The sequence below is a fragment of the Dermacentor silvarum genome, chromosome 6 (assembly GCF_013339745.2).
Source record: "Dermacentor silvarum isolate Dsil-2018 chromosome 6, BIME_Dsil_1.4, whole genome shotgun sequence".
Classification (NCBI taxonomy): Eukaryota; Metazoa; Arthropoda; class Arachnida; order Ixodida; family Ixodidae; genus Dermacentor; species Dermacentor silvarum.
The window spans coordinates 169653557-169667332 of record NC_051159.1 but is presented as its reverse complement, the minus strand read 5'-3'; the positions used below and the strand labels follow the sequence as shown (position 1 = coordinate 169667332).

At 42.7% G+C, this 13776-nt stretch overlaps 2 protein-coding genes across 2 annotated transcripts in view; one reads left to right on the top strand and one right to left on the bottom strand.

Annotated features, from left to right (window-relative positions):
- LOC119456382 (acetylcholinesterase-like) overlaps positions 1-13776 on the top strand; it is a 228478-nt gene that overhangs the window by 19280 nt on the left and 195422 nt on the right. The window lies entirely within an intron of this gene.
- LOC119457041 (uncharacterized) overlaps positions 1-13776 on the bottom strand; it is a 36252-nt gene that overhangs the window by 20270 nt on the left and 2206 nt on the right. The window contains exon 4 of the mRNA XM_049669188.1: positions 4192-5862. Coding sequence (XP_049525145.1) covers positions 4192-5862 — 1671 coding nt within the window. The remainder of the gene's footprint in view (positions 1-4191; positions 5863-13776) is intronic.

The following is a 13776-nucleotide window of genomic DNA, read 5'->3' as shown; positions in this document are numbered from 1 at the left end:
CGTCGATTTGAGACGTACGTTGGTGCGAAGAGATAATCAAGGGGGTTAATGGCATTTCTATTGTAATAAACACTATGAAGAAATTTAAGCCGCAGTTTCTGCCTCCTCACCATTAGTGGCTCCCATCCCAAGGTTTGTTTTATTTCTGTGATACTTGCAAAAGAATTACAGTTGTTGCTAACAAATCTGGCTGCTTGATTTTGCATTTTTTCCAGTCTGTCGATCAAGTATTGCTGATGGGGGTCCCAGATTACACAAGCATAATCCAGAATAGATCTTACATACATGAGATACAGGGTTTGTTTCACGGTCTGTGAGGCTTGCCTAAAATTTCTGCGTATAAAGTATAGCATTCTACTTGCCTTTGTCACGGTCATATCTATGTGTTTAATCCAATTAATATTGTCGGAAAAATAGACGCCCAAGTATTTATGATGAGATTAATTGCTAATAATTGAATTATTGATTTCGTACGTTATATATACTTTACGTATCCTGTTGGTGAACGTTACGCAGCAACATTTCCGGTCGTTTAGAGTCATTTTCCAATTTTGACACCACGTTGATATTCTGCACAAATCATTTTGCAAAATTTCGACATCCTTACGCGATTTAATCTCCCTAAACACTACACAATCATCTGCGAATAACTTAATCGGAGAGGTAACACCATCAACTATGCTATTAATGTAAATCAGGAACAGCAAAGGTCCTAGTACGCTCCCTTGTGGTACACCGGACGTAACGTTTACTGCGGATGATTTTGAGCCGTTAATTACTACGCTTTTCTACGACCTGTTTAAGTAGCCGTGTATCCAAATAATAACTTTAGGGTTTATGTTTGCAGAAAGCATTGCAAATTCTAACAGGTTGTGTGGGACGGTATCGAAAGCTTTACGGAAATCAAGGAACACTGCATCTACTTGAGCGTTACTGTCTAAGGATTGTGCAATGTAATGTTGAAATTTGACTAGCTGGGTTATACATGAACGCCCATTTCTGAAACCATGCTCAGACGGCGTGAAGAAGTTGATTGACTCCAAGTATTTAACTGTTTCACTGTATATGATGTGTTCAAATAACTTGCAACAAATTGCTGTTAGCGAGATGGGCCTGTAATTTTCGACGAGCTTTTGGCACCTGATTTATGAACCGGGACTACGTTAGCAATTTTCCAGTCATGGGGAACAACTCCAGTATTAAGTGCAGTTTCATATATAACGCATAAGTGCTGTGCAATGATGCTGTGACAATTTTTAAGAATAAATGGCGATAGGCCGTTCGGCCCAACTGCTTTCGATGTATCTATCTGCTGTAACATGCAATCAACACCATTAATGTTAATCTCTACGTCTTCCATGGAAGGCTGCGTGACTGGAAACGCCATCACATCACCAGGCGTACTTTGAGTAAAAACTGACTGGAAATATTTATTGAAAGCTTCAGCTTTTTCTTCATCGGTGCATAGAGTATTACTCTGCACAGTTAGAGCAGGAATGTTCATATCGTATTTTCTACTCTGTTTCACATACTTCCAGAACTCTTTCGGGTTTTTCTTTAGCCTATCACTCAGCTGGGCAAAACATAAATACTTTCTTGATTTTATTGCTGATTTCAGCATCAGGTTTGCGTTCCTCAGCTCTTGTTCATTAGACGCGGTACTCTTTTTGCGAAATTTTCTGTACGAACTTCGTGCTTTCCTAATTAATCTGCGAATGTTACCATTAAACCAAGGTTTTTGTTTCGTTATCTTTTTTAGTATTCTATTTGGTACATGAGCTTCAACTGCGTTAAGTAGCTTATCACGGAAAGAAGACCACAGCGCCGAAGAACAACGGCTTTCTGCCAAAAGCAAAAATGTTGGGTAATACAACTCTAATTCTGCAGAAACAGAATCATAGCCACAATGTTGATATAGGAAAATTTTTCTTGGTATTGCCTGTGCTATTTGAACGTTTTTTATGTTTAAGTCGGTCACAACGCCCTTATGATCACTTATACCAGGGATCACCAACACAGTGGAAACAACATTGGGGTCATTACATAAGATTAAATCCAGAATGACATCATGTCTTGTGGGAACATTCACATATTGAAAAAAAACCCGAAAAACTCTCAAGAATTCATTAAACAAAGTATAGACTGATGACCTATTATGTGTACCACAGGTTGTCCAATCAAAATCTGGTAGGTTGAAATCCCCACTCAAAAGTACACTGTCTGGAATAGACTGCACCATCTCAGAAAGCAGTGTCATAGGAGTGTCACTACTGTCCGGCGGACGGTAGAAACAACCAAAAACGACAGTTTTTCCCTTCGGTAAATAAACGCGGCACCACACTGCTTCGGCTGAATTATGAAAAGAAATTTCCTCGCTAGTCCACTCGTTCGCAACAAGAATGAATACGCCCCCGCTATGGCGATTTCTATCTTTCCTATAAATAGTGAATCCATGGATAATGTATGACATAGCATTACGAGATGTTCCAGTATGACCTCAACGTGATAGACATGTATATACGCACCTCCTAATGTTATCATCATCATTCCTCGCTCTTTTTATCCCCCCCCCCCCTTCCCCAGTGTAGAGTTGCAGGCCAGAGCAAACTAACGCTCAAGCCGACGTCTCTGCTTTTCTGCTAATAAACCTCTCTCTCTCCAGCAAACGTTAAGTTCACTAGATAATAATTAAACGTATTAGATAACTGGCTGCCACTAATAACATTGCCGTTGATTGTTAGCTCTGCAATTGCGCTTTTTGAGCTGGGTGTTCCTAACACTTTATTAATATTTTTCCAAGTGTAAGCGGAATTACCAGATGAGTGCATAAAAAGATTTTCAAAGTAGTTTTGTCTAGCCTTTTGAATGTCTTTAATTAGGCAATTACGACATTTTTAAAGGTAGTAAATAGGTTGTGGGTCGCGACAAGTTATAAATGTATTGTACATAACGTTTTTTTCGTTTATGTTGTGAAACAGGTCTCGTGTGATCCACAGTTTCCTAATTTTTTTAGATGGGCAGTGGGTAATTCGAGGAAAATTACGATAATATACTTGTTTGAACTTTTCAATAAATGTATTGACTGCAATGTTCGCGTTATATTCGGTTAGAACGTCATTCCACGATATGTGAATTAGTTCTTGACGGAAATTCTCACGTTTAGGCACTGTTATAGGACGCGATGATATAGAGAGTAGTTTTTTTAATTTCTTGCTTAGTAACTAGAAATACAGGTAGGTGATCGCTAATATCACATGAACTGGTTCCTGCTCTAACATCCTCAGAATTAAGGTTCATGAGAAAGACATCGATTAGTGTAGATGTATTGGTAGTAACTTTTGTTGGCATATTAATAGTGTTAAGTAGTACATAACTATCGAACAGACACGTCACCTCATGTTTAGAAGTTTCGTTAGATAACATGTCAATATTAATATCGCCACCACATACAATTAAATTTCTGTTCATCACAGCATGGTTAAACAAGTTTTCTAAATTAGCCATACATTTCGAAATATTTTCTGAGGGGGAGTGATACATGGCTGATATGACGTAATTGTTTAGGACAGCTGTCAGCATCTCAAAATCAGGTTCTGAACAAAAACTTGTAAGTCACTGGGTTTTAGTTAGCTTTCAATCTCATATCTTGCCATTACAAACATTCTGTCTTACTCATTGTAAATAGGTACAGCCTATACCCTCTATTCAAGCATTCGTTACACAACCGTTACATTGTTGATACAACCTTTGTCTACAAATAACGAATTTAATTACGTGGACATCAACTGCAACTGAGCCTGCAATTTTTTCTGTACTGTTTGCCTGCTTGCCGCGGTTCCTATTTTACAATTTTTGTTGGATTCAAGAGGTTCTCGTAGCTTTATGATCTTATGGAAGTCGAGTGACGATGCGGGCTTGGAAAGGAATCAAAAATGCGCTGTGCATGCCATGTCTGTCAAAGTTTTGTTAGTGTAACGCAAGACATATGTGGTTATCATCTGAAGTTTTTTTTAATTTAGCTAATAAAAAGTCTGAAAAACTGGAGATGGACATCATTTACTTGGGCGTATTGTTATTCTCGAACATTGTTTTAAGTTTATTCAGCATTATAGAACGGGCGCATGTATTCAAGTCTCGGGAAGCAGTGCAACATACCGCTCAAAACTGAATAAAGAAAGCATACATGCTCACCCTGATCGCACAAAGGCGCCCCAAGCGCTGACGACATCCTTCATAAACTGCTCTTCCTCGCTTGTGTAGTCCTGTGTTGCCAAGTACCTCTTTCCCAACGAGCCAAGAACGTCGGTGTAACGGCTTTTGTCTCTCAGGAATGGTAGCGATCCCATAGTGTAAAAAAGGTCTTCGGTGTGTGCCACACCCATCCACTTCGGGAAAAAGCTGTGCGTCGACTTGTAAGCGAACAAGTAACGGTGCGTCCTTATTCCCTGCTCAGCCGCACTGTCAGCAAACAGCTGCGTAGGACAGTTAAAAACAGCATCAGCGAAAATTTCGCAGATGATGTCGCGTACTTCGCTGTAGCTGTGCTCAACTTCGTGTCCTCCGAAATAAGCAAGTACAAGTTCTTTTGCAGCCGACATAGGGATGTTCATAGCCTGAGATATAACGACTGTTACAACAGTTCTGTACTGCGTGGCCAATACTTCGGTTGCCTGAGGAAATGAGTCGGCGAGGAAGCTAAAAAACATTGTTCCTTCGTCAGTGGTGGTTCCCAGCAGCACGTCTTCCACGTGCAGTTGTTTCCACGGCTCTGGAGACAGAACAGAAAAGGGAAGGAAGTCGTCCTTGTCGAAGGGTGCAAAAAGTTGCTGCAAAAATTCAAGGTTTTCGATTTTTCGCATAATGAAGCTTGCATCGAGTTTACGAAGACAGCTGATGACCTGCTTACGCTGCTCGCTAAATGCCATCTTAACGTCATAGCAACCCAACAAGACGGCGGTATTTATAAATTTCCCTTCACCCCTGAAGAAGATGCTCAACACCATGGAAAGCGGCGATCCACTCTGTGTGATTAATCGCTTGAAGAGTCCCTTGCTTCGTGGAGACGCGGCATGCAGAGCCGCCGATGTCGCCCCCGCACTCTGTCCGCCGATGGTCACTTGGCGGGGATCACCTCCGAAGCTTGCAATGTTGTCACGCACCCACTGGAGCACCATGTGCTGGTCCCAGATGCCCACATTACTCGGCATATCCGGCGCCTCCAGGGATAAGAATCCGAAGATTCCCAGGCGGTAATTGAACGTCACGAAGACGACGTCTGTCAGTGCCACAAAGTTCGCCGGATCGTAAACTAGCAGCGACGAGTCGCCCCACTGAAAGGCGCCTCCGTGAAAATACACGAAAACTGGAAGAAGTTCTTTAGTGCAGTTTTGCTGTTTCGAGCAGCCAGGCTGCGATGGCTTCCACACGTTAACGTACAAGCAGTCTTCGGATGCGTTGGCGTAGTTCAACTTGGTCAGTCCAAGTAAGGGCACTGGCACCTGATGACAAGGCGTTGGCTTAGCCGTCGCGTTGTAGATGCCGTCCCACGGTGAAACTGGTCTCGGCTTTTTAAATCTGAGCTCTCCGACAGGCGGCTGCGCATAGGGTATCCCGAGGTAGGCGTCCACGATTTTCCCTTCGAGATCGAATTGCAGACCCGACACCAGACCGGAGCCTATCTGAATTACAGGAGCAGCATTTTGCGCCTGGTCTTCGGCAGCAACGCGAAACAAACACACTCTACCGCAACCACAAAAACCACATGCTTCTGGATGCCGCTCCTCACAAAGCGCCACGTCGAAATGTGCCACATGCTTACATCGACTATCGACTGGTCTTGGCCGCGCAGAAAGCTCTTCCTTTCTGAGGATATGTGCACGGATGCTATTAAGCTAGGCTACATCAGAAAAAAAATGTTGGCACCGATCTCCATGCGACATACTTCTGCAGAGTAAGGGTGTAATGTTTTCTACCATCTTTATACGTGCTCGTGAAGTAAGTCTTGAGTTGGCCGACAACGTCCTTGTCCTGTTGATGATTTTCTGCGAGAGGTAATTGTATATTTTTATGCCGGCTAAGCGAGGATCAGTGACCTTCGAGCATTTTGCCAGGTACCAGAGAACATACATTATCGGCGCGAAAATGTCACTAGAATCAAATATAAAGCGCCTCGTGTGAGAATTCAACGTGCCGTTATAAAGCGTCAAGGCTAACGTTTTATTGAGAGAGGGGATTTAAACGCATAAGGTAAGGTCCATGTTTGACACAGCCGTATGTGCATGTTTCCCTTAGGATAAGAGCAGCTTCTGTGCACTTTTTTGTTTCGTGGTTCCCCTTCCCCGTCTTCAGTTTCTGACCTACTGAATATTCATCTTTACCGTCATATAAACGGCACAGTCAATTCTATTAGCCCGGTCACTACTTTTTCATTCCTTGCCTTATATGGTCTCAACTTGCGCCCGAACATGAGCAACAACGTGTTATTCTGACATTAAAAATAGGCACTTTCTACCTAATTTATAGCACTAAAGATAACTAAAGAGAGGCAGTCCATATTTTCCCCAAAATGTTTGAATAATTCTTAATGGAAATGAATGTGACTTTAAGTTATGCATTGAACAAATCGTATGAATGTTTATTTCTGCAATTATACCCGTATACAGCACCTCTCCTAAGCTCAACTGCAAATATTTGGCAACATATGTAGAATCGCGAAGGTTCTCTTCTCTGACGTATTTTACCCGACCAGCGTTTTTACTTCACGGTGGGTTAGGTTGACCACGAGAAGGCGATACATGCTGACTGGTGCGTGCAACTTTCAGAAAAAGCAAACGAAATATTTGATAACTTGAGGAACGGTTCATTGGATAGGTAGCGAAAGGAAATACACAGTGGTTTGTATCAGAAAAACACACAAAATAAGTGTATGACCAAAATAGCAATGATTGAATGACGTTTCTACATGTGATGTACACACTAAATCATGCAAATGAAAAAGCACGTCGCACCTTCTTGACTAACTTTCATCATCTTCGGCAAGAAAGTTAGGGAATGTGATAAAAGCAGGATATGTTAAACTCCATAGAAGACAAACTTTTATCTCACTAATCTCTCAGTCTACTTCACTATGTCTTCGTCTGTGTAGCACTTGCATAGCACCATAAATTTGTCACCACGTTAACTAATCAAGAAACTGTGTATTAGATCTGCACGATTTTTTAAAATATTCTTTTTACGGGCAAGTAATGTTAGATCGAGCTATTAATTACTGAGTTTGCCATCTCTACATGATTCACACTATTTAAATGTGTAAAGTGTGCGACATTATTTTATTTTTCTTGCTTCAGATGTGTGCGCACAGCATTTGTGGACTAAAAATTATGATGAATAGCAGTAAAATGTTTTTCAAACTCATTTGATGGTTCTGAAAGGGCCGACATAGAAAACACGAACACAACAAAAAGAACGAAAAACAACACAAACTCAACTCGGCTTTCTGCTGTCACGAGTATTTCACAGCAATATTCGAATGTTCCGCGTATTCTGTTATTCACGACAACAATATTTGTAGCCGCTGCGGTCAGCAGGGAACAAGTCTACAACTCGGAGTACTCAGCGAAAGCCCTCCGGGTTCTGCTATTGGAGATAAATGTAACTCTGCTCGTCGCGAGGCATGAAACAACAACCGCGCTCTGTTCTTACAGTGTTCCCGTGGCTTTTCCACCAGGCTCGCTCGCGATCGTGCTTTTACGACCAGCCATTGTCAGCTAGGAAATGGGCCGTTTGTCACGCTTCGGCTCAGCCATGTCCCGACGTGACGTAAATACATTTGACTTGGTACACGGAATCGAACCAATGGTCTTGCATATTCAAGGCTAACATTTGCACCACTGCGCCAAAGCTGCGTTGCGCAAGCGGCTGGCATCATAATACATGCATTACTTGCGACATTGCGCCTCCACTAACCGCTTTTTTTTTTCTTTTTCATTTTCGTCATGTCCATGAGGATATCCTGGCTTTCCACCTGACTCATACCGGGCACTATACCACAGTTTGATAGAGATGCGGCGCCTACAACGTAGGTGCGCGTGGACAGCGACATGCTCCTTTATCCCTCGAACGACGTTCACTGTGCCCTCCAAGTGTTATCTGCCAGATTCGAAGGTGCCCAATGCACAAAAAAAGGAGAAAACATGCCTGAAGTAAACGACTACTCATTAAATCATTAAAGGCCACCTAGCAATGACCTTGATAACCAAGTGTGTTTTCTATTGCCAAGAGGTTGCCCTGCGGAGAGTGCACGTTGAATGTGATGATAGACGCAAGCTTTTTTTTTGTGTGTGTGTATGTGTGCGGGTGTTTTAACAAATTGTAAATATTTTAATGAAGAGAAAGGGGGAGAGGTTGGCAGGAAAATGTATCTCTGGTCTGCTACATGTCCCAGAGCCAGGGAGTGGAAGATGGCAGGTAACCATGACAATGGTGCAAGCTGCGGGTTGCTTCTTCATATCGAGGAGTAGCGTGTTCGCATGGCCGTCGAGTTGCTAGCAGTCTGTGAGGAGGCACTCAAATTTTTCAAGTGTTCCAAAAAAAGCTGGGCGTTTTCTGCAGTACCCGGGGAGTGTTCGACCATATCAAAAGATTAGAGGCTCATAAGAGCTGTTCATTGTAATTTAGTTTTGAAAATCAAGGAGTTCCCGGAGTCTTAAGGTTTCGTTTGTTTCTTCTAGGACATCTCACGCAGTTCAGAAAAAGATAGTCAGCGCGGCCTTAGCCTGAAAGCAAGGAATCCAGTAAGAAAAGGCGTTTTCATTACCTCACACTATAGAGGAAGAGCAAAAGCAGAGGCTCATTATTTAGGGTATAAGGCCATTCTACAAGGACATGTTTACTTGTGTAATTCGAAACGATATCGGCGTAAGCACCAGCGTGTATGCTAGAAGGATTAAGAAGTATTACGGAAGCTTGGTGAAGACATTCAGCATATCTGTAACTGACCAATATACCTTAAAAACGCACTGGGGTTGTTTCTCAAATAGTTTTATTTATATTTTTATAAACAGTATACTGGCGGTCACGAAGGACCATGCAGGTGGGAAATTGTTTATACAGTTGCACAGTTCTGTGGCACGAATGAAGCCGCGCGGCACACAAGCACACAAAGTGGATAATAAAAAAACAAAGCAAGCGTATCAGCTTAACCAGAACCATTAAAATAAACAGGTGCAACCTGCCCAGATAATAAAGTGATACAGCTCACAATCGAGTGCAATACATATAATAGCAGGAAGGCAGAAAAAAATAAACAAAAAGGAACACTCCCCCAAAATACGTCGGGTGCACAAATTCAATATTTGCAAATTATGAAATAACACTCCATCAATAAAACATCTAGATTCCCCAAAAAATGACCAAATACTAAAATACGAATAAATCAAGTAGCGCACTTTCAAAAACACTAGCTTGCAGATTTTGATGAAACAATTTTTTCGGGCAGTGAATTCCAATCAAAAATAGATCGCGGAAAAAATGAGTACTTGAAAAGCTTAGTGCGCCGTCTCAACAATGAAACACGGGCGTTGGTAGTGCACTTTTAATGGCACCTCGAGCGCCATTTCTGCAGCTGAATTGCTGTGGACATGCTACGCTGCAAGAATAGCGGACGAAAATGCAGCACAAAAAATGTTTTGGCATAGGTGACATTACAAAAATTAATATAGGCAATCAAAATTAATGCGCGTGCACAAATACACAAGTGAACTTTTTCTTGTTAACTTAAATGTTTGGTGGCGTTGTCATTTGTACGTTATTCAAAACGAGGTTAAAATATGAAAAAATTGGACCCCAATCCACGCTGTGAGGATGGTTGGACAGCGAACCTGTAAACGACACCTAGAACGATTAGCCATTGCGACGTGGCTTGAAATAATATACATGGCGACATTCAGATACGCTTTACCTCATTATTAGCGAAAGACATTTCAACAACCTCCGACTTGGCTTGCGCCGTTACTTCGTGCACCTACAAAGAGTGGACCAGAAACAAGCAAAATGCACTTCACCTGGAACCACAATAGATCACACACGGAGCAACTAAATCCAAATTCCCCATCGAGAACTTTCATCTCAAATTTACAATTTGCACCCTTGAAACGATTGATTGCATTGCACTCTCGTCGCTTGGCCGCGTTTTCGGCTTCACGGCATTCATCATCATCCTGCTACGCTTGGCGCTTGCGCTGAGCGTCCTGGGCACGATGTTCATCCGTGACGTGAGCACGAAGCCGTTGTTCACATTGTCGTCTCCGTTCTCTTCACCGCTCCTCGTATGCACGCAGCTCTTCAGGAGTCCTCACTATACGTGGCCTTCCCATAGCACTGTCACAACTCAAATGCAATGCCTTACTAGACGGGCCCTCTTTAAATAAAGGGTGTTCATTTTTAAGTTTTACGGAATTTTTAGAAATCGCCTGTGGCAGGTAGCATAATTCGTATCATTGAGCGGGTTTATTCGATGAGGCGGACATTAGTAGCATGAGAAATCAAAACACATAACTAATTAATAAAAAACTCACTAATTACTTCTTAGTTATTACTTTACGACACATACTGGAATTTACGAGTTGTAGCCGGTGAGCTTGTCAAGCGTATCCACTTGGAATCAATTACCAGAATGACACCAGTTTGGAGATCGGTAATACCGACTTAGGTTGTCCACCAATAGGCACACTGATAAACCGCATAGCTAAAATTGAATATTTTTTTAAGCTACCGTTCAATGCATTATGGACGAAGGTTTCATCTCTCGCCGGGCTATATATAGAGAATATGCCGTGCACTAGTTGTCCGACAACCGTATGGGATGTCCGCCACTACGCTGCTGTGCTCACATTTCTTCTAGTCCAGTGTTTCTCACGGACCCCTTTGAGTGGCACCAAACCTACCATGACACCAATCGCCCTCGCGAACTCCATGCCACCAGCATAAGCCTGTTGAAAATTTACTTCTTTCAATGACGCAGATACATTATTATTTTAATTTATTTAACATACATTAACCAGACCAGGGAAAACACGAGGAATGCGGGAGATGGTAATTCAAGACGATGAGCAACACGAGAACACGGTGAGAGCAAGAGCCTGCTCGCACCTTGTTCTCTTGTTAACCAGGCCAGATGCACTCTTTTTTAACATAGATCGATTTAATCGTTTATCTTAATGAAAATGGTGTACTTGTTTTCTTTATACGAGCAAATAGCTGCATCTGTGGGGCTGAAGGGACATTGCATGTCTGCTTCAGCATCCAACCAGTCTCTCCTCTTTGATTTGATCACTAAAATATTCGAGAAACCACTGTCACAGATGTAAGTTGATGAGAAAGGAAGAAAAACCTTCAGGGCAAATTAGCTGGTCTTGTAGAAAGCGGACAACATTTTGGCCCAGCAATTAGAGTTGCTGAACCGTTGTTACTGGAGATCCTCGTAGTGTGCCATCAGGAAGATTGTCCACAGTGCGCCGCAAAGAGTTGCGGGCACGTTTCAGCTGTACAATCTCATTTGCAGCGATATCATGGAAATAGAGTTCGAACTCTTTTTAGATGCTTGCCAAATGTTGCTTGATGTTCTGTTGCAACTCTTTTGCAAGTTGTTTTTCACCAAAGACCTAATTCAGACGTCAGTAGGAAGGCACATCTCCCCTCTCAATCGTCCTCTTACAAAGAGCCAGCTTGTCCAGGAAACCTTTGAAGGCGTCATTCTACATTACGATTGTGGTATCTAAGCCCTTAAAGAAAATGGCATTGATAGAGTATGGGCACCGAGTTTGAACATTCATCTCTGCTGCGGCGAGCAGAATTTACATATATTTGGGCCCTGCAAGGCCACCAACAAAAGGCTCATGACCCATTGGGGGTCATGACCCAGAGCTTGCGAAACACTGGTTCTCTCTTCGGGCTCTGTGTCATGGCGGCAATAGTGCGAAGCAACCGCACAATGCGCCTATGCTCGTTTGACTATGAACATTGTCAAAGTGGATGGTCGTACGGTCGTGCCACAAGTGAAATCACAAGAAAGAGCAAGTTTAAATGGACAATGAGATATCCAGCCAATCGTAGCAAATGCTACAAAGGGAACCCATACGGGTTCCTCGAAAGAAAAGCCTCGCAGTTGAAGAAAAATTCGTCCTCATCTGGGTCTCCAACCCAGGACCACCGCCTTTCCGGGGCAGCCGCTGCCATCTGTTAGCCGTTTGATTAGCTCAGATGGTAGAGCGGCTGCCCCGGAAAGGTGGTGGTCCCGGGTTTGAGTCCCGGACCAGGACGAATTTTCTTCAACTGCGAGGCTTTTTTTTTTCGAGGAACCCGTATGGGTTCCCTTTGTAGCATTTGCTACGATTGGCTGGATATCTCATGGTCTATTTAATTACTTCTCTCCACCTAGCGGGCTTCCGCATAAATATTACGTCAACCACTTGCCTTTGCTTCGAGTTGTTGACTAATTCGACTTCGCCCGGCTATCTGCTAGCCGCCTAGGTTAGCTCAGATGGTAGAGCGGCTGCCCCGGAAAGGCGGTAGTCCCGGGTTCGAGTCCCAGACCAGAACGAATGTTTCTTCAACTGCAAAGCTTTTCTTTCGAGGAACCCGTATGGGTTCCCTTCCTCATATTCTATTTAATTACTCCTCTCCACCTAGAGGGTTTTCGTTGAACTATTCCGTCAAAGAGCAAGTTTGTTGACGTTGATCTGGACAGCATTATGCAACGCTATTCGAGCACTACAGCTGCGCGGAATTCTCGGGTGATAATGTGCACCCGCTCGCATGCATTGTTTAAGAGAATGTACGAAAGTTGAAGGAGAATACAAATAGTTCCTCGTTTTCCCTGCACTTGTGTTGATCATGCCATGATTTCTTAATAAAGTGATATCTCATGACTTCCTTTTGCGTTGCTTAAACGAAACTTCGAATAAACAAAACACTTGTGTGTTTATTTGGCAGTTTTAGCTTGGTCAAGCGGAAGCTTATAGTCTTTTGGGACTAAGTAGCTTCACTCGTTTCTTGTCGCGAAATTCCTGTAGAAACGTCGATCTTGTGCCACTTTATCTGCGTTCTACTTTTCGAATTGTTTTATGCGCTGTCAGTACCTTTCTTTCTTTATTTGTATAGCGCATCTGTATTGTAATTGCTCATAGATGTGTGCTTTTCTCTTTTGCATTGACTTACTTTGTTAAATAAGAGTAATAGCAAACTGTAGAAGTTTCACACCTTGCACGATTGCTGACAACTCAAGTAAAATCCTGTAGTCTACTGTTTGTTACACACATCTACACACCTGCAGTGCGTGCTTCGTTGAATTTGTTGCTGTACCACTTGTTCAGATTACTTTCCTTTGTATTGCTTACAAAATCTGGACCTTCACAGCACCATTCGCCGCATACTGGTCCTGCTGCGCTTGAAGGTGTTTTAGAAAATTAGGAACTGTTTTTTTTCTGTAACTTGTTTCATATTGAATCAACAAAACATTCTTTACAGGCTCGCAATCTGCACGAATTAATTATCGTTCGGTCGTCTAAAGTGTAAGGATTCGATCATTTGCCCCACCGCCACTGTTACCGCTCAGTAGCCGAGCGCGCTAACCACTGAACTACGGTTGCATGGCACCACCAATGCAATAGGTGGCAGTGATGATTATGTTCGAGCCTGTGCACGTGGTTTTACTCTGCCTGGCGGGCGATTCACTAGATGGCAGAGCGAGCGGCTGCGGTGGTGGTGGTGAAAACATTT